The sequence below is a fragment of the Coregonus clupeaformis genome, chromosome 11, assembly GCF_020615455.1.
Source record: "Coregonus clupeaformis isolate EN_2021a chromosome 11, ASM2061545v1, whole genome shotgun sequence".
Classification (NCBI taxonomy): domain Eukaryota; kingdom Metazoa; phylum Chordata; class Actinopteri; order Salmoniformes; family Salmonidae; genus Coregonus; species Coregonus clupeaformis.
In genome coordinates, this window is record NC_059202.1 from 6,606,778 (window position 1) to 6,626,528 (window position 19,751).

The following is a 19,751-nucleotide window of genomic DNA, read 5'->3' on the forward strand; positions in this document are numbered from 1 at the left end:
GTCAGTCAGCTGATCGTACAAACAAGGACACTTACACGGGCGTCAGTTTACATCCACTTAATACTAATGTACAGGTAAAACTAGACTTCTCCCATCTTTATTCTTCTGAAACAAATGTATCACGATTGCAGTATGATTAGTGTCAATATTGCTGCTATTGGTTGCACTAGCTAGGCACCGACCTGATGCGTCAGGTTACGTAACTAAAGCGTTTGCAAGTTAGCTATAGTAGCTAACATTGCAGTATGTTAGCTACTATTGCTAACTAGCAAACGCTTTAGTTACGTAACCTGACGCATCATGACTGTATATACACTACATGACCAAAAGTATGTGGACACATGCTCGTCGAACATCTCATTCCAAAATCATGGGCATTAATATGGAGTTGGTCCCCCCATTTGCTGCTATAACAGCCTCCACTCTTCTGGGAAGGCTTTCCACTAGATGTTGGAAAATTTCTGCGGGGACTTGCTTCCATTCAGCCACGAGCATTAATGAGGTTGGGCAAATAGGCCTGGCTCGCAGTCGGCGTTCAAATTCATCCTAAAGGCATTCGATGGGGTTGAGGTCAGGGCTCTGTGCAGCCCAGTCAAGTTCTTCCACACCGATCTCAACAAACCATTTCTTTATGGACCTCGCTTCGTGCGCTGGGGCATTGTCATGCTGAAACAGGAAAGGGCCTTCCCCAAACTGTTTCCACAAAGTTGGAAGCACAGAATCGTCTAGAATCTAATTGTATGCTGTAGCATTAGGATTTCTCTTCACTGGAACTAAGGGGCCTAGCCCGAACCATGAAAAACAGCCCCAGACCATTATTCCTTCTCCACCGAACTTTACAGTTGGCACTATGCATTGGGGCAGGTAGCGTTCTCCTGGCATCCGCCAAACCCAGATTCGTCCGTCGGACTGCCAGATAGTGAAGTGTGATTCATCACTCCAGAGAACACATTTCCACTGCTCCAGAGTCCAATGGCGGCGAGCTTTACACCACTCCAGCCGACGCTTGGCATTGCACATGGTGATCTTAGGCTTGTGTGCGGCTGCTCGGCCACGGAAACCCATTTCATGAAGCTTCCGATGAACAGTTCTTGTGCTGACATTGCTTCCAGAGGCAGTTTGGTCCCGTTCTGTGAGCTTGTGTGGCCTACCACTTCGCGGCTGAGCCGTTGTTGCTCTTAGACGTTTCCACTTCATAATAACAGCACATACAGTTGACCGGGGCAGCTCTAGCAGGGCAGAAATTTGACGAACTGACTTGTTGGAAAGGTGGCATCCTATGACGGTGCCACGTTGAAAGTCAGTGAGCTCTTCAGTAAGGCCATTCTACTGCCAATGTTTGTTTATGGAGATTGCAAGGCTGTGTGCTCGATTTTATACACCTTTCTGCAACGGGTGTGGCTGAAATAGCCGAATCCACTAATTTGAAGGGGTGTACACATACTTTTGTATATAGTGTATAACCTAACGCGTTCATGCTTATTGTTTTTACTAGCTAGCTAGCTATCTGTCAGCAATAATCTGAACCTTGCAAGCCTGGTAGTTAGCTAAAGTAGTCTATTTCCAATTGCTAAAAGGCATTAGCTATTAATATAATTTCTGTAGCCAGCCGATCCGACCCGCTTGCTTACAGCTGCACTAGGGACGGATAGGTTTCCTGTGTAGATTAAGACACTGCAGAGCCGGTGCGAGATATGGCCAGGAAAACGTACCTCAATCCAGGGATGAGAAATGCGTTGTACTCCGAATTGTCCCATTATCCCAACTCTTACACCGAGAAGATTGAACGACTACTCGTTTTTTAGCAGTCGTTTCCTTACAGAATGTTTAATAAAATTACATTTCAACTTACTCTACTGGTTGTCCTTGTGGTTTGTCCTTATTTGGTTTGAAATTTAAGAATAATTATCCAAAGGAAAGTATTATTAAACCGACTTTTCAAAACGCTGGTACTGCCATTGAGATTTCTACCACCAGGCAGATGCGCAAAACCCCGTAAACACCTGCAAGACTTTCAGTTAGTATGCATGCATCGCGTGCATGTATTTCTGTCTTGTGCGCGTGCCGTAGGTGATGAGTAAACAAACCATGATGGCCACACACAGACACTCATGTTTAAGTCGAGTTAATAACACATTCGTGTGGGTATTTTGTCTCATATTTCCATCCGAATAAGGACGAAATCAGCGGACAACATGTAGAGTAAGATTCAAATTAAGTTTGTTCAACATTCTAACTAGTAAAGGGACTGTTTGGAATGTTTTATCGTATATGTTAGAGACGAGTGACGAAGGAAATTCCTCACTCGGATTCGAAAGGGGCAAAATGATATGCATCTCAGACTTTTTGGTTTACATGACACAGGACGTGATTGCATTATTATTACTGTACATATACTCACAATTCTATGAATTTTAATTGGTTTATAACTTCTTTCATCTGCTTCCAGCTGAGAAAATGAAGAAAAACAAGGGAAAGGTGAACACCACCACTGAGAAGGAGTTTGTGTTTCGGTTCAGGGCAGGGAGGAATGACTGTGTCCTCAAAGTACCTCTGCATTTCCCTGTCCAAGAAAATGTCAGTGACCTTCATGGACGACTTATGCTGCTGCACAAAATACCTTGCTTCGTTGAGAATGGTGAGACTTCCATTTAACTAAATAAAATGAAACTTTGTCTTTTCTATTCATCCACACATACCTTTTGGTACTAATAATTTAATGTATATTGGTTTAGAACTGAAGAGCACACTGTCCACCTTTATTGAGAGCGAAACCATCAAGGACTATGACAAAGAAGCAGAGTTGGCCCTACAGAGACTGACAACAGGAGAGGTGGACATCAACCAGCTTACAAACACATGGGCAAAGGCGTACTCGGAGGTAAAAGCAGAACTCAAAACCAAAGACCATGTTTAGAAGCATATTTTCATATAAAGTTCTTTGTCCCTATAGCTTCTAACCCCTTCCCTGCTCCTTTGTCCCTGCTTCTGTCCTCTCGCTTCTTCTCCCACATCCCTCGCTTCTGTCTGGTAGTATCCCACACACTGATTTTTTTCATTTCCTCATGTTGTCCACCTCACATTACAGAAGTGGATGACACTGTTGTATGTATGAGACTACAGTGCAATCTGTATTCTTATGCTATTTTTTGTATGGAACAATCCAATTATCTCAAAGAACAGCTGAAGAAGTGTTTGCATACTGTGCCTCCTGATAATATTATAATCTCCAATGTCTGAGCTGTGGTCATAGATCATTATATTGATACAGAAAGTCAGTAACAGACAGTTGACTGCGCCTTAAGTTCGGAACAATGTATCAAATTAGATTGGAAAGATTTGCTAAAAGTTGTTGGGAGTTGCCAAGATGTAGTGTTTGAATTTGATGCACCTCATCAATTTTATACAAGCAAGACCGGCGTCATCTGTCTGACAGTCTGAAGGAAATTGTAAATCATTAAAACATCTGTGGTCTGATGAGAGATATTACTAGACATGGTGGCTTTCAATTTAAATGGATGAAAGCAGAGACTCCCTTTGAAACAGAATATCTTCCCATTTTTTTGTATTTTAAAGTCAACAAGATCATCTGCTTCATGCACTTCAAAGTTCTAGACTTTAAATTCTGCTGCCTCTTGCTCAAGCACTTGTAAAAATAAAAAAGGCTGCCCCTCCTATAAAGCTTGGTTGCTCACTGCTGTGATGTGTACAGGGTAACCATTAACATTTTACTGCACTAGTGCAGAAATACTCATGGACGCTGTCCAGTGTATTTGAAGGAACTCCAAAGGTCTTTTAATGTATATAATGTTTGTTGCGTAAAGATCACTGGACTTGTAATAATAGAGGAAGACTCTAAATACTTTTCTATGTACATTCTAAATATGGCACAAGTACGAGGTCTTTCTCTTAGCTTCCCCTCTATTACGTTTGTTAAGGAGAATCGCTTCTTGCTTTTCACACCGTCCAGTCACAATTGTTGACCGGGTCTTTCATACAGCACAATGTCCCTCACTTTTGCATTTCCTACAATTTCCTCTGATCTACTGAACCGTGTCTTCCTGTGATTTTCCTTTACTGTGAAAAGGTTACGCCCACACCTCAACGCGATCATCCTCTTTTCTTGTTCCTATTTAGACCACGTTGGAACATGCTCGTCCTGAGGAGCCCAGCTGGGATGAGGACTTTGCAGATGTTTACCACGAGCTGATCCACTCCCCGGCCTCTGACACCCTGCTCAACCTGGAACACAACTACTTTGTCAGTGTCTCGGAGCTCATCAGTGAGAGAGACATGGAGCTGAAGAAGTTACAAGAGAGGTTGTTATGATCATAGAGATAAATCCTCAAGTGCAAAGTAGCCAATTAAGTCATCGTAATTGAAGTTAGTTTCATATAACAAATGCCTAAAGCGTTTTGCACTGTTCTGTTTTCAACTCCCAGACAGGCAGCAGAGATGGACAAAGTCATGCAGGAGCTGGGAAAGACCATGACTGACCAGGATGTAAATGCAGTTGCATCTCAACACTTCGATGCCCAGCAGGTAAGACACAGAACCATTCAGTTTGGCCATTTGAGCTACAAGCATTGCAATGCTCTATGCACAAAGCTACACAGTCATACATATTCATGATTGGTGATTCTTCTCTCTGGTCAGGTGCTGGAGAACAAGTGGGCCAATGAACTGAAACAGGTGACTCATATCCAGAAGCAGGAGTATCAGGAGTGGGTGATCAAACTGCACCAGGACATGCAGAACCCCAATAACAGCACTATTAAGTAAGAGTGAGTGTGTGTGGGTATATGTGTGTGTTTGCGTGCTTGTGAATGCATATGTGCAGAAATGTACTCTCAATAGTTCTTTAGGGGGTTGCAATTCAGCAGGTTTATTCTGTTCCTTGAAATCCTACTAACACTTTCAAGTCTTACGGTGAAGCAAAATTGGTTAAATCAAGATAATGAGTAGTCGAGTCAGGTGGTTAAGTGCTTGGACGGGAAAGAAAGCCTGCAGACACAGTGGAATGACATCTGCACACACAGCAGCACTTTCAAATGCACGCTCAAGAGCATCCTAGCTGAAAAAAAAATATTTGTTATATATGGTTTACTCCTTTTTATAAAAAAATATATATATATTTTTTTTACATTTAGCAGACGCTGTTATCCAGAGCGACTTACAGGAGCAATTAGGGTTAAGTGCCTTGCTCAAGGGCACATCGACAGATTTTTCACCTACAGTGGGGAAAAAAAGTATTTAGTCAGCCACCAATTGTGCAAGTTCTCCCACTTAAAAAGATGAGAGAGGCCTGTAATTTTCATCATAGGTACACGTCAACTATGACAGACAAAATGAGAAAAAGAAATCCAGAAAATCCCATTGTAGGATTATTAATGAATTTATTTGCAAATTATGGTGGAAAATAAGTATTTGGTCAATAACAAAAGTTTCTTAATACTTTGTTATATCCCCTTTGTTGGCAATGACACAGGTCAAACGTTTTCTGTAAGTCTTCGCAAGGTTTTCACACACTGTTAATGGTATTTTGGCCCATTCCTCCATGCAGATCTCCTCTAGAGCAGTGATGTTTTGGGGCTGTCGCTGGGCAACACAGACTTTCAACTCCCTCCAAAGATTTTCTATGGGGTTGAGATCTGGAGACTGGCTAGGCCACTCCAGGACCTTGAAATGCTTCTTACGAAGCCACTCCTTCGTTGCCCGGGCGGTGTGTTTGGGATCATTGTCATGCTGAAAGACCTAGCCACGTTTCATCTTCAATGCCCTTGCTGATGGAAGGAGGTTTTCACTCAAAAATCTCACGATACATGGCCCCATTCATTCTTTCCTTTACACGGATCAGTCGTCCTGGTCCCTTTGCAGAAAAACAGCCCCAAAGCATGATGTTTCCACCCCCATGCTTCACAGTAGGTATGGTGTTCTTTGGATGCAACTCAGCATTCTTTGTCCTCCAAACACGACGAGTTGAGTTTTTATCAAAAAGTTCTATTTTGGTTTCATCTGACCATATGACATTCTCCCAATCCTCTTCTGGATCATCCAAATGCACTCTAGCAAACTTCAGACGGGCCTGGACATGTACTGGCTTAAGCAGGGGGACACGTCTGCACTGCAGGATTTGAGTCCCTGGCGGCGTAGTGTGTTACTGATGGTAGGCTTTGTTAGTTTGGTCCCAGCTCTCTGCAGGTCATTCACTAAGTCCCCCCGTGTGGTTCTGGGATATTTGCTCACTGTTCTTGTGATCATTTTGACCCCACGGGGTGAGATCTTGCGTGGAGCCCCAGATCGAGGGAGATTATCAGTGGTCTTGTATGTCTTCCATTTCCTAATAATTGCTCCCACAGTTGATTTCTTCAAACCAAGCTGCTTACCTATTGCAGATTCAGTCTTCCCAGCCTGGTGCAGGTCTACAATTTTGTTTCTGGTGTCCTTTGACAGCTCTTTGGTCTTGGCCATAGTGGAGTTTGGAGTGTGACTGTTTGAGGTTGTGGACAGGTGTCTTTTATACTGATAACAAGTTCAAACAGGTGCCATTAATACAGGTAACGAGTGGAGGACAGAGGAGCCTCTTAAAGAAGAAGTTACAGGTCTGTGAGAGCCAGAAATCTTGCTTGTTTGTAGGTGACCAAATACTTATTTTCCACCATAATTTGCAAATAAATTCATTAAAAATCCTACAATGTGATTTTCTGGATTTTCTTTTCTCAATTTCTCTGTCATAGTTGACGTGTACCTATGATGAAAATTACAGGCCTCTCTCATCTTTTTAAGTGGGAGAACTTGCACAATTGGTGGCTGACTAAATACTTTTTTCCCCCACTGTAGTCGGCTCGGGGATTAGAACCAGCGACCTTTCGGTTACTGGCACAACGCTCTTAACCACTAAGCTACCTGCCGCCCCTTTTATGTGCAGTTCGTCAGTCCCAATGCACCTCATCTGGGGTTAGTTTGTAGCCCTGTGTCCACTCATCTTCCAGCCTGGTCACAGATCTGTTTGTGCTGTTTAGCCAACTTCTATGCTCATTGGCGTGGGCAAGACGGCACAAACAGGTCTGGGACAAGGCTAGACATCTTGTGAACCCTGCCCTTTACAGTGTGAGGTTGTGTTTGTCAGTGAGGAGATCAAGGTGCAGCCCAGCCAACTGACAGTGGAGTCTGAGCCTGGGGCCAGGCTGTACGAGGAGCAGCGACAGCTGGAGGAGAGCTTCACTATCCACTTAGGTACTATACTGTCTGTCTGTGTCCCCATGGAAGCACTGCTGCCTGGTCCGACAAGCCCATGATAAAAATAAACCCTGATGACAGCCACTGGATTTATAATGAACTTCCTGACATCGTAAACTATAAAGACATCCCATACGTGTTAAGAGTATATTTTTGTTTGTTTCTGATGTATTTTGACGGTGTCGTTGCTGTGGTTTTGTCCAGGTGCACAGCTGAAGACCATGCACAACCTGCGGCTGATGCGGGCGGACGTGCTGGACTTCTGTAAGCACCGTCGGCATGGTAGCAGCGGGACCAAGCTGCGGCGGCTGCAGACTGCTCTGTCACTCTACTCCTCGGCCCTGTGTGGCCTGGTGCTGCTGGTGGACAACAGGGTCAACTCCTATAGTGGCATCAAGAGAGGTGAGAGGTCAGGGGCCAAGGGTCAATGGTCAACATTAAGCAGGGGACCACACTGTTAGGCCCTGTTAGTTACATGAGAGGATAAAGCACATTTATCATCAGTGAATCAATTCAATCTTTCTTATTGTCATGACCACATTTGAAGATGTTTGGCTTTGGCTTGATGACACCAGTGAGTTAGATGTTTTAGCATGACGATAGCTCATAAAGGTTTTGTCACAGTCAACATACGCCAACCCCTAAACCTCCATAACCATTGTGAGATTGTAATGTGTCCTCATCATGTGTTTGTGTGTGTTCCCCAGACTTTGCCACAGTATCTAAGGAGTGTACAGACTTCCACTTCCCTCGGCTGGAGGAGCAGCTGGAGGTGGTCCAGCAGGTGGTGCTTTATGCCCGGGCTCAGAGGAGCAGCAAGCACAAAGTCCAGCCGGGTGAGTCAGTCATACACACCAACAGGGGTGAAAATTATTGCCACCCCTGTTTTCAATAGCTTTCAACACCTCCCCTTGCGAGGATAGCGGCACTGAGCCTTTTTCTAACTGTTTCATGAGATTGGAGAACACATTGGGAGGGATGTTAGACCATTCCTCATACAGAATCTTTCCAGATCCTTGATATCCTTTGTGTGCGTTTATGGACTGCCCTCTTCAATGAAAACAACAGGTTTTCAATGGGGTTCAAGTCCGGAAACTGAGATGGCGATAGTAGAATGTAAATTTTTTCGTGGTCAATTAACCATTTCTTTGTGGATTTTAATGTGTGCTTGAGGTTATTGTCTTCCTGGAAGATCCACTTGCGGCCAAGTTTCAGCCTCCTGGCAGAGGCAACCAGGTTTTTGGCTAAAATGTCCTGCTACTGGGTAAAGTTTATGATGCCGTTGACCTTAAAGGTCCAATGTGGCCGTTTTTATCTCTATCAAATCATTCCTGGGTAACAATTTAATGACCTTACTGTGATTGGTCTGAGTGGGGAGGGTGAAAATAGAAAATTAGCTGTTATTGGCAGAGCGGTTTGGAACACTCTTGCTTATTGGTCTATTAACAAATTTACCACACTAAAAGGGCATTATAATTTTCACGATTTCACAGTATTATTCCAACCTCATAGTGTGGAAATACACTACATGACCAAAAGTATGTGGACACCTGCTCGTCGAACATATTCCAAAATCATGGGCATTAATATGGAGTTGGTCCCCCCTTTGCTGCTATAACAGCCTACTCTCTTCTGGGAAGGCTTTCCACTAGATGTTGGAACATTTCTGCGGGGACTTGCTTCCATTCAGCCACGAGCATTAATGAGGTCGGGTGATTAGGCCTGGCTCGCAGTCGGCGTTCCAATTCATCCCAAAGGTGTTCGATGGCGTTTAGGTCAGCTCTCTATGCAGGCCCGTCAAGTTCTTCCACACCGATCTCGACAAACCATTTCTGTATGGACCTCGCTTTGTGTGCCGGGGCATTGCCATGCTGAAACAGGAAAGGGCCTTCCCCAAACTGTTGCCACAAAGTTGGAAGCACAGAATCGTCTAGAATGTCATTGTATGCTGTAGCATTAAGATTTCCCTTCACTGGAACTAAGGGGCCTAGCCCGAACCATGAAAATTCCTCCACCACCAAACTTTACAGTTGGCAGATAGCATTCTCCTGGCATCCACCAAACCCAGATTCGTCCGTCAGACTGCCAGATGTTGAAGCGTGATTCATCACTCTAGAGAACGCGTTTCCACTGCTCCAGAGTCCAATGGCGGCAAGCTTTACACCACTCTAGTCGACACTTGGCATTGCACATGGTGATCTTAGGCTTGTGTGCGGCTGCTCTGCCACGGAAACCCATTTCATGAAGCTCCCGACGAACAGTTCTTGTGCTGATGCTGCTTCCAGAGGCAGTTTGGAACTCGGTAATGAGTGTTGCAACCGTGGACAGATGATTTCTACGCGCTTCAGCACTCGGCGGTCCTGTTCTGTGAGCTTGTGTGGCCTACCATTTCGCGGCTGAGCCGTTGTTGCTCCTAGACGTTTCCACTTCACAATAACAGCACCTACAGTTGACCGGGGCACCTCTAGCAGGGCAGAAGTTTGACAAATTGACTTGTTGGAAAGGTGGCATCCTATGACGGTGCCACAATGAAATTGCATGATTGTGTGCTCGATTTTATACACCTGTCAGCAACGGGTGTGGCTGAAATAGTCAAATCCACTAATTTGAAGGGGTGTCCACATACTTTTGTGTGTGTATATATAAAACACAAGAAAATCACGTTTTTGACTGCACTGGGCCTTTAACAAGGGCCCCAGGACCAATGTCAAGATCCTTATAACAATCCCCATTGAGTGGCTGTTTGAGTGGAGAGCTATCAGAGAGCTGAGTATGGAAACATTCCTCCTGGCTATCAGGCCTTATATGGATGGGCCTATGACCTCTGTTGTTGCTATTGTCATTTACTTCCTGAAAGGTCATCTTTGCTCACACGTTTTCCATTACAGGAAATTCTGAACTCCTCTCTTGTTTTCCTATTGACAGAGGTTCCTAGGAATGGAACTAATAGTGAAGATAAGAACAAAAATTTGGAAAGGAATCCCTCCAATATCTTACCAGGTAAAGTTGACTGAATACATGGTTTTACCTAATTCTGTAAGGGACAAATCCTGACTTTGTGCATTGTGAACATTTTACTTAAAGATGCACTATGCAGAAATTCACTCCGCCATTTCCTGGTTGCTAAAATTCTAATAGTTTGCCTAATTTCAGTTCCCGGGCTGTGTCGCAGCCGGCCGCGACCGGGAGACCCATAAGGCGACGCACAATTGGCCCAGCGTCGTCCGGGTTAGGGGAGGGTTTGGCCGGCCGGGATGTCCTTGTCCCATCGCGCTCTAGCTACTCCTGTGGCGGGCAGGGTGCATGCACGCTGACACGGACCCAGTTGTACGGTGTTTCCTCCAACATTGGTGCGGCTGGCTTCCGTGTTAAGCGAGCAGTGTGTCAAGAAGCAGTGTGGCTTGGCAGGGTTGTGTTTCGGCGGAAGCATGGCTCTCGACCTTCGCCTCTCCGTACGGGGAGATGCAGCGATGGGACAAGACTGTAACTACCAATTGGCTATCACTAAAATTGAGGAGAAAAAGGGGTAAAAAAATATATTTAAAATAAAGAAATAGGCTGTCATTTCTAATACCTTATCTTACTCCCTAAATTCTCTTGTCTTTGTCTCCAGGTGAATTCTACATCTCCCGCCACTCCAACCTGTCTGAGGTCCACATAGTGTTCCACCTCTGTGTGGATGACAACGTGCGCTCAGGCAACATCACGGCCCGGGACCCTGCCATCATGGGCCTCCGCAACATCCTCAAGGTCTGCTGCACTCACGACGTCACCACCATCACCATCCCTCTGCTACTGGTCCACGACATGTCAGAGGTGAGAGAGAGCCTTATGTTATGTGTGTAAAAGCAGAAAGTAATTTATATAATTTACCTCAAGGTCCCAGAAGTCAGATGCGTAATGCATGGACAGTATAGTATAGTTATACATATGCTATGCATGCATAACTGGTGCTGTGGGACTTGAGTTTATCTAAGTTCAGGTCACCAGCAGTTACCATTATTCTACATTTTGCTTTGTTATGAACACCAATCAAAATAATTTTTGGGTCCACAATGTTGGCAATGGTGATGTGAAGAGCTTCGATAACTTATTAGTTAACTGTACAGATATACATTTTTTGTAAACCCAGTGATCTGAACTGACCACTCCTAGTTCCTTGGTTAGATGGTTAGTGGGGGAAGGAGAAAAGGATGAAAAATAGACTGAGGAAGAAGGAAAGGCGGAGTAATGACGGTCTTATTTCAGGCCTTAGGAACTGATTTGTCTTTAAGTTCCGCCATGCCCCTCCTGGCCTGCAGTTAAACAGTGCTGCAGACCTGGGTTCAAATACTATTTCAAATATCTCAATTGCTTTCAGAAACATTTCGAAGTAAGTATTCAGATTTTTAAAAAATCTGAAAAGACAAGTAGTTGAATATTGGAATCCATTTGGAAATACACTTAAAGTATTGGCATGTATTTGAAAAGACTCAAATACACTTCCAGGCATTTAACCCAGGTATTTGAAAATAGTATTTGAAAAAAGTATTTGAAAATTATTTTAAATTACTTTCAAATACTTCCAATAGAAGTAGTTGATTTGGGCCACATTATTTGAAAATACTCAAATACACAGAAAATAAGTATTTCAATAACAAATAATCAAATACACATGTATTTGAACCCAGGTCTGCAGTGCTGTGGGCTTCAGTCTGTTGTCTCCATTCACAGTGTCATCCTGACATGTTCCTACCCTCCCCGATGCCACATTCACAAGCCTTTGATACTGTCTCATTTCTACCTCCTCCGCCATCTCTCTCTGCTTGTTTGTTTAGTGCAACCTCCGCAGTGTTCTGGCCTGTTCAGCTCTGGTTGTGAACTCTCCTTAGCATTTCCTCCATTCAGGAGTAGATGAGGGAAAAGAGGAGGGTCGTGAACTGTTGTGTTTACTCAAACTGAGTATACAGCACTCGGTACGCACAGAGCAGGGTAGCGGTAGTATTGAAAGGCAGCAACACTCCTAAGTCCACATGAGCAACCCAGAATTGAAGAACAGCCATTTCTCAACAAGCTGCTGCCTGATGTAGACCTCCTCACTGCGGTGCAGAGAGGGCCCTCTCCTTATCGTGCCACAACATGCCTGATGAAACGTCTTCTCTCAAGTCAAAGCAAGAGCTTGCTCAGAAATGTACTCCGTATAGTATTCTCACTTCCGAAGCTGCAGGAACCAGTCTCTTTCTAAATTAAAAGCATTTCTGTCAGGAGTCTTCTTTTCCAGTGCTTTCTGAGGAAATTGTACTTTTGCCCAGCTCAGTTTCAAAGGAACCATAGAAAGCAGTGAGAAAACATTCATTTTCTTCTTTAGGAAAATATGCGTTTTGACAATGTCAGGCAGGCAGAAGAGAAGGGAACAGTGAGGGGTGACCGAGGATAAGTGTGTTCCACCATCCTGTGGCCTGACTGACTCCTCTTATTCTCTCACCTGCAGGAGATGACCATCCCATGGTGCCTGAAGAGGGCCGAGCTGGTCTTCAAATGTGTCAAAGGTGGGAGAGTAAGACGCACTAGTGGAATTTTCCTCTTTTGTGTCACCCCTGAGACCTCTCTGTCCTGACTTAAGATGTTTCCCTCTGCAGGTTTCATGATGGAGATGGCATCGTGGGACGGAGGGATCTCACGGACAGTCCAGTTTCTAGTTCCACAGGTAACAAGAAGTCTGCTGCTAAACTGGCCAGAACCTTAATGACTCAGACCTAGCATGCACTGTATTGAAGAATATATACTTTTAGTGATATTATTGAGGTTTATAACTGTATTATTAGAGTTGAATGTACACACCCAGACAGGTTAGAGGTCTCTGTCAGGTCTCAGATGAAAAGAACATCAAAGCAACCAGTCAGTATTCAGGGCTGATTACTCTGAGTTGATAAAGTGTTGCCTGCGAAATATGATTTAGTGAAGCCACAGAATGAACCCTATTTGAAGAGCAAACAAGTACTTGAGGAGAAAGTTATTGTCGTATGTTTCAAAACAGGAATTTGGACCCACATTGGAGTTGGCGCTATTGCTTTATCTCAGACATTCAGTGTCCAACAATAGTACCCCTGAACAGTATGTCTCACAAAGGCACACCTGGTCTTGCATACTCTCCAAATACACTATAGTGTACACTGTGTACCTACATTCAATCTACCATTGCAAAAAAGTATGTACTTTTAGACTCAGTCTACAATGTCACTGTTTGATGAATATGATTATGATGTGCCATTGGAACACAGGACTGATGGTTGCTGATAATGGGCCTCTGTACGCCTATTTAGATATACACACACTACCAGTCAAAGGTTTGGGCACACCTACTCATTCAAGGGTTTTTCTTTATTTTTACTATTTTCTACATTGTAGAATAATAGTGAAGACATCAAAACTATGAAATAACACATATGGAATCATGTAGAATAAATGTTATATTTGAGATTCTTCAAATAGCTACCCTTTGCCTTGATGATAGCTTTGCACACTCTTGGCATTCTCTCAACCAGCTTCACCTGGAATGCTTTTCCAACAGTCTTGAAGGAGTTCCCACATATGCTGAGCACTTGTTGGCTGCTTTTCCTTCACTCTGCTGTCCGACTCATCCCAAACCATCTCAATTGGGTTGAGGTCGGGGGATTGTGGAGGCCAGGTCATCTGATGCAGCACTCCATCACTCTCCTTCTTGGTAAAATAGCCCTTACACAGCCTGGAGGTGTGTTGGGTTATTGTCCTGTTGAAAAACAAATGATAGTCGCACTAAGCCCAAACCAGATGGGATGGCGTGGCGTATCGCTGCAGAATGCTGTGGTAGCCATGTTGGTTAAGTGTGGCTTGAATTCTAAATAAATCGCAGACAGTGTCACCAGCAAAGCACCATCACACATCCTCCTCCATGCTTTACGGTGGGAACTATACATGCAGAGATCATCCGTTCACCCACACCACGTGTCTCACAAAGACACAGCGGTTTGAACAAAAAATCTCAAATTTGGACTCCAGACCAAAGGACACATTTCCACCGGTCTAATGCCCATTGCTCGTGTTTCTTGGCCCAAGCAGGTCTCTTCTTCTTATTGGTGTCCTTTAGTAGTGGTTTCTTTGCAGCAATTCGACCATGAAGGCCTGATTCACACAGTCCCCTCTGAACAGTTTGTGTTGAGATGTGTCTGTTACTTCGCCTCTGTGAAGCATTTATTTGGCCTGCAATTTCTGAGGCTGGAACTCTAATGAACTTATCCTCTGCAGCAGAGGTAACTCTGGGTCTTCCATTCCTGTGGCGGTCCTCATGAGAGCTAGTTTCATCATAGTGCTTGATGGTTTTTGCGACTGCACTTGAAGAAACTTTCAAAGTATTGACTGACCTTCATGTCTTAAAGTAATGATGGACTGTCGTTTCTCTTTGCTAATTTGAGCTGTTCTTGCCATAATATGGACTTGGTCTTTTACCAAATAGGGCTATCTTCTGTATACTGCCCCTACCTTTTCACAACACAACTCATTGGCTCTAATGCATTAAGAAGGAAAGAAATTCCACAAATTAACCTTTAACAAGGCACACCTGTTAATTGAAATGCATTCCAGGTGACTACCTCATGAAGCTGGTTGAGAGAATGCCAAGAGTGTGCAAAGGGTGGCTACTTTGAAGAATCTAAAATATAACATCTATTTTGATTTGTTTAATACTTTTTAGTTTACTACATGATTCCATATGTGTTATTTATTTCATCGTTTTGATGTCTTCACTATTATTCTACAATGTAGAAAATAGTAAAAATAAAGAAAAACCCTTGAAGGTGTGTCCAAACCTTTGACTGGTACTGTAGATAACTTGTTTTGGGGAGAGCTCTTATTTCTCTATAGAACCATTCCCTTTATTAATGTGGCTCTGTTACAGGTTAGTTATATAAGTATTGTTATAGGCATGAGTGATGTTCCCTGTAGACTGGGTCGCCTATAGTATGATTACATGTTGACAGGCTCAGGGGATAAAACCAGCATCAAGGGTTATAACAGCATTTACGTCTGCCAGTCTTATGCTCCGACACCATTCAAAATAGAACCTCTAAAACAGCATCATTTTCTACTCCTCAAACAGGGCACGTACTGTATGCATAAAAATATGAATGCTGTGAGTGGAGACATTTAATACTTTAAATGCTTATTAGAAGGCCTGTTAGTGTTGTGACCTAACATGTTCCCAATGAAAGCCACAGCTGTCAGAGCACACATAATTACAGCATCTTGACTGGTCCCACAAGAAATGGGACACCGTGCTAAAGGTGGCGTTGAGCTAAAGGTCCCTGCTTAGGTTGTCGTTAACACTTGTACACAAACAAGCCAAAAAAAATAATGTGAATTTGTATGTTAAGAATTTCCCCCTAGTAGATGTTGTGTATGTAAGCCGTTTGTGTCCATGTTGGCTACTCAGTTGGAAAGACATCCGTTCCCTGCGTGCCCACTGCTCACTAAGCATTGCTGTCTGTCTGTGTTTTATTGACAGAGTATCTCGGATGAGATGTTCTACCAGTTGAGCAACATGCTGCCTCAGATCTTCCGCGTCTCCTCCACCCTCACGCTCACCTCCAAACGCTGACGGAGACACAGGACCGATCACATTGGCTTGGCAACTGTCAACACTGAGTTCCAGCAAATAGATAAATAAAATAAATAGTTGCATTTCACAGGGGTTAGTGTGATGGATGACTTTAGAGCTTCCTGTCACAAGTGATTATCGACCCCTGCGTAATTAGCATTTTGAGGCAAGGCGATATCATTTTGGCCCATCTTCCCAAAAATATGGATTGTGTTGTTGCCCGAGACGAGCATTATGCAGTTTTTGTGCATTGCTGTGAATTATAGTAAGGACTGTCATTATTCCTCTCCACTCCAGTAACAGCAGAGGGCACTGTTCTCAGAGACAAAGACCCCTACTCTCTCATAGATGTTTAATCTACTGTGTGCCTAAACATGGACTTTATTCACTTTTATTATGAAACTGACAATTGGCATTAAAGTTGCACCCTATTGAGCATACACAAGTTCAGCCCTTAAACTTTTCGATGTGGCATTCTAATTAACTCATTCCAATTTACTCCGTGTTTACACCTATATCTGTGCTATATGGTTTTAGTAGAAATGTATGTAAGGAGTGTTGAAACTGTTTCAAGGAGAATGACAGGCTGTGTATAGTCACAAACTTACATTACTGATCTAATGTGAATCTCATCTCTGTGAAATGTTTCAGATTTTACATGTATTTATATTTTTTTACTTGGGCTTGAAGCACTGGAGTATAGCCTACTCCAAATTGCAGTTTCTGCACAATTTTAAAAACTGTTTATGAATAATCCACGATTGGCTAATCTCCCTGAAGCTAATATGACATAGTAATTGCATTCCATTTCTGCTTGGATTAAGTCATTGGATGAAATTATTATTATTGTCAGACATTTGCCTGCCATGATGATCAGTGTCAGTATTGAGATGATTAAACAGATCAAGTGCACCAATCAAAACAGTGTCTTTTTTCAAGTGAAAAACAGATGGCTGTTGGCATTCTCCTCCGAGCTCCCAAGTCGGTGTTGTGTTAAAACTTGCCGCACTGTTTATACCGTACTGCAGTGGTGAGAACCCGGAAAACGCTACAGAAATGTGTTACTGAATGCCTTGCATTCTTGGCATTGGTCTCGGTGGCCTTAAGTGTTGGGTTCCCTGGGGCAGAGGGACCATGGTGCCGACTCAGCAGCATCATGCACCGGCCGGACCCTGTGTCTGTCCTTCGTCCTCCCTGGTGTTGTGTGCAGCCAGGCAGCCTGGACTTCAGAGCCACGCACACAGGCCCTCTGACGAGGACAGCAAATTCCTGGAACAACTGACCTCCTAGGGGGCTGATCGGTTCCTGGGTTCAGGTACACAACTAGCCCTATGTGGCACGTTCATGTCAGACTAGTTTTGGTTTGACACACTTTACTGCCTTTATTGTCCCCATGGGGACATTTTGTTGCAGTATCATGTACGCGTTTGAATACACTAGACAACACAAAATTAATAAGTTACATACAGTATATACAAATGAAAGAGACTAGCCTGCTGGCCTTACTGGGTGGATAGGAACATTAGCCCAAGCTGTTTAGGAGGGATATTACACTTCGCACAAATGATTGTCTAGTTCTGTTTTTCCTGCTGGGGGGTACCCTGTTTTCCTGAGGAGTGAAACAGTGAAACCTACTGTACAGGGCCCTGGATTTAATCAAACCTGCAAACAGTTGTTTCCATTGTAAGTCAAAGACATGAATGCTCTTGCACAGCAATAAATAAATGAATTTGAGATGATTTTAGTTTCACACTGTTGATTGATGGGAAAGTGGGGCTTTTTCTCTGCCAATGAGGGTTCAGATATGAGTTAACTTGTATCTTGCTCTATCTGTTTAGTAACACTATTTAATAATTGTTTTGTTACTGTGTAAAATTGAGTTTAGGGGTTATTGTTGCTACACAAGTGGAATAAGGACCATTCAACAATGTGTTAATACAATGTTATTACTATAGAATTACTACACCGGCATGCGCTACAGTGAAGTTTTACCCTTTCTGAATAACACAATACATCCTGTCCACATGATGCAGAAGAGACTTCTATTGGCTCCGAGAAGCCAACAACACTGTTTTGTTTTCTGTTACTGTGCAAATGTGGATGATTGACACGAGCTTATGACGGTTATGCATAGAAACCATAAGAAACTAAACCGATTATACAGTGAAAATTGATTTTAAAGGAATGTTCCCAACCTCACCAGCTTGTAATTGAAGTCTAGGAAATGGCCTCCAGGGGGCTAGATGTGAATGCATTAAGCATGGACGTGACCACAGGGCTATTAATCTCTGCCTACTTTGGCTACATTAATGTTAAATAAAGACTAGTCTAGTATTAATATTGTTAGTAGCTAGTGTTATTAGTTGCCCAACTCCTTATACCTCTGGATAGGCAACATGATGGTCCTGACTCCTGATTTCATTCAACATGTCTTCTGAAATTGTGTAATACGAAAGTATACTGAACAAAAATATAAATGCAACAATTTCAAAGATTTTACAGTTCATATAAAGAAATCAGTCAATTGAAATAAATTCATAAGGCCTTAATCTATGGATTTCACATGACTGGGCAGGGGTGCAGCCATGGGTGAGCATTGGAGGGCATAGGCCCACCCACTAGGTGGACAGGCCCAGTGTTATGAAAATTATTTAACAAACTATTTCAGTGTCTCTGTGCGTCTCGGTCTGCATAGTCAGAGATGTTTATTCATTGAGAATTCTGCCATCACAATTTCAGAGTCCATCTTTTATACTCATACGTCATACAAAAATCCCTCCCCTCTTTAGGCAGGCTGTAGTTTTCCACTTTATAATTGCTCTCCTGACCATCAGTTCACACACACACTTTCTTATCATAGCCTACTCCCTGCATTCCTCAGTTATCGCCGTTCTCACAATATTCTGCACCATGTTTCATACTCCTTAAAAAGCCGAACAGTTTCTCTCCTCCCTAAATTGGGAGGCCTCTTTATCTTGGTTTCTCAGTGGTCTGTAGACAGCTCTCCTTGTCCTTTGTTGTCTGGTCTAACTCTTACTCACATTGCTAAATAGTAGCTCAATGTCATAATCTTTACTGGTCCTACACTCACACATTCTAACACATTTCACACAGTTTCAGGGTGTAATAATTAGTCATTAATAATTATTAAATCACCCAGCCAATCAGAATGTGTTTTTCTCCAGACGATCCTGCAGGTGAAGAAGCTGGGTGTGGAGGTCCTGGATTGGCGTGGTTACACATGGTCTGCGGTTGTGAGGCTGGTTGGACGTACTGCCAAATTCTCTAAAACGGCGTTGGAGGCAGCTTATGGTAGAGAAATGAACATTCAATTCCCTGGCAACAGCTCTGGTGGACATTCCTGCAGTCAGCATGCCATTGCACGCTCCCCTAAAAACTTGAGACATCTGTGGCATTGTGTTGTGTGACAAAACTGCACATTTTAAAGTGCCCTTTTATTGTCCCCAGCACAAGGTGCACCTGTGTAATGATCATGCTGTTTAATCAGCTTCTTGATATGCCACACCTGTCAAGTGGATGGATTACCTGTGTAATGATCATACTGTTTAATCAGCTTCTTGATATGCCACACCTGTCAAGTGGATGGATTATCTTGGCATAGGAGAAATGCTCACTAATGGAGATGTAAACAAATGTGTGCACAACATTTGAGAGAAATACGATTTTTGTGCCTATGGAACATTTCTGTGATTTTTTATTTCAGCCAATGAAAAATGGGACCAACACTACATGTTGCGTTTATATTTTTGTTCAGTGTAGATGGAATGTAAAAATCGCTTTGAAATATACAAAATAGGCTACTTTTGACGTGTCCAATCTCTTTCTGTTTGAGTCAAAACAATTTCTTCAAATGCCCCGTTGAGTTCATCACACATCATAA

At 43.2% G+C, this 19,751-nt stretch overlaps 1 protein-coding gene across 1 annotated transcript; it reads left to right on the forward strand.

Annotated features, from left to right (window-relative positions):
- Positions 1–16,772, forward strand: LOC121576948 (protein C12orf4 homolog). Its single transcript, XM_041890566.2, has 14 exons — positions 1–74; positions 2,450–2,638; positions 2,736–2,881; positions 4,138–4,319; positions 4,443–4,542; positions 4,657–4,778; positions 7,130–7,236; positions 7,444–7,641; positions 7,947–8,075; positions 10,165–10,239; positions 10,853–11,055; positions 12,710–12,767; positions 12,858–12,925; positions 15,758–16,772. The coding sequence occupies exons 2-14, from the start codon at positions 2,458–2,460 to the stop codon at positions 15,848–15,850; spliced, it is 1,662 nt and encodes a 553-aa protein (XP_041746500.1). The 5' UTR covers positions 1–74; positions 2,450–2,457; the 3' UTR covers positions 15,851–16,772.
- Positions 16,773–19,751: the final 2,979 nt, after the last annotated feature.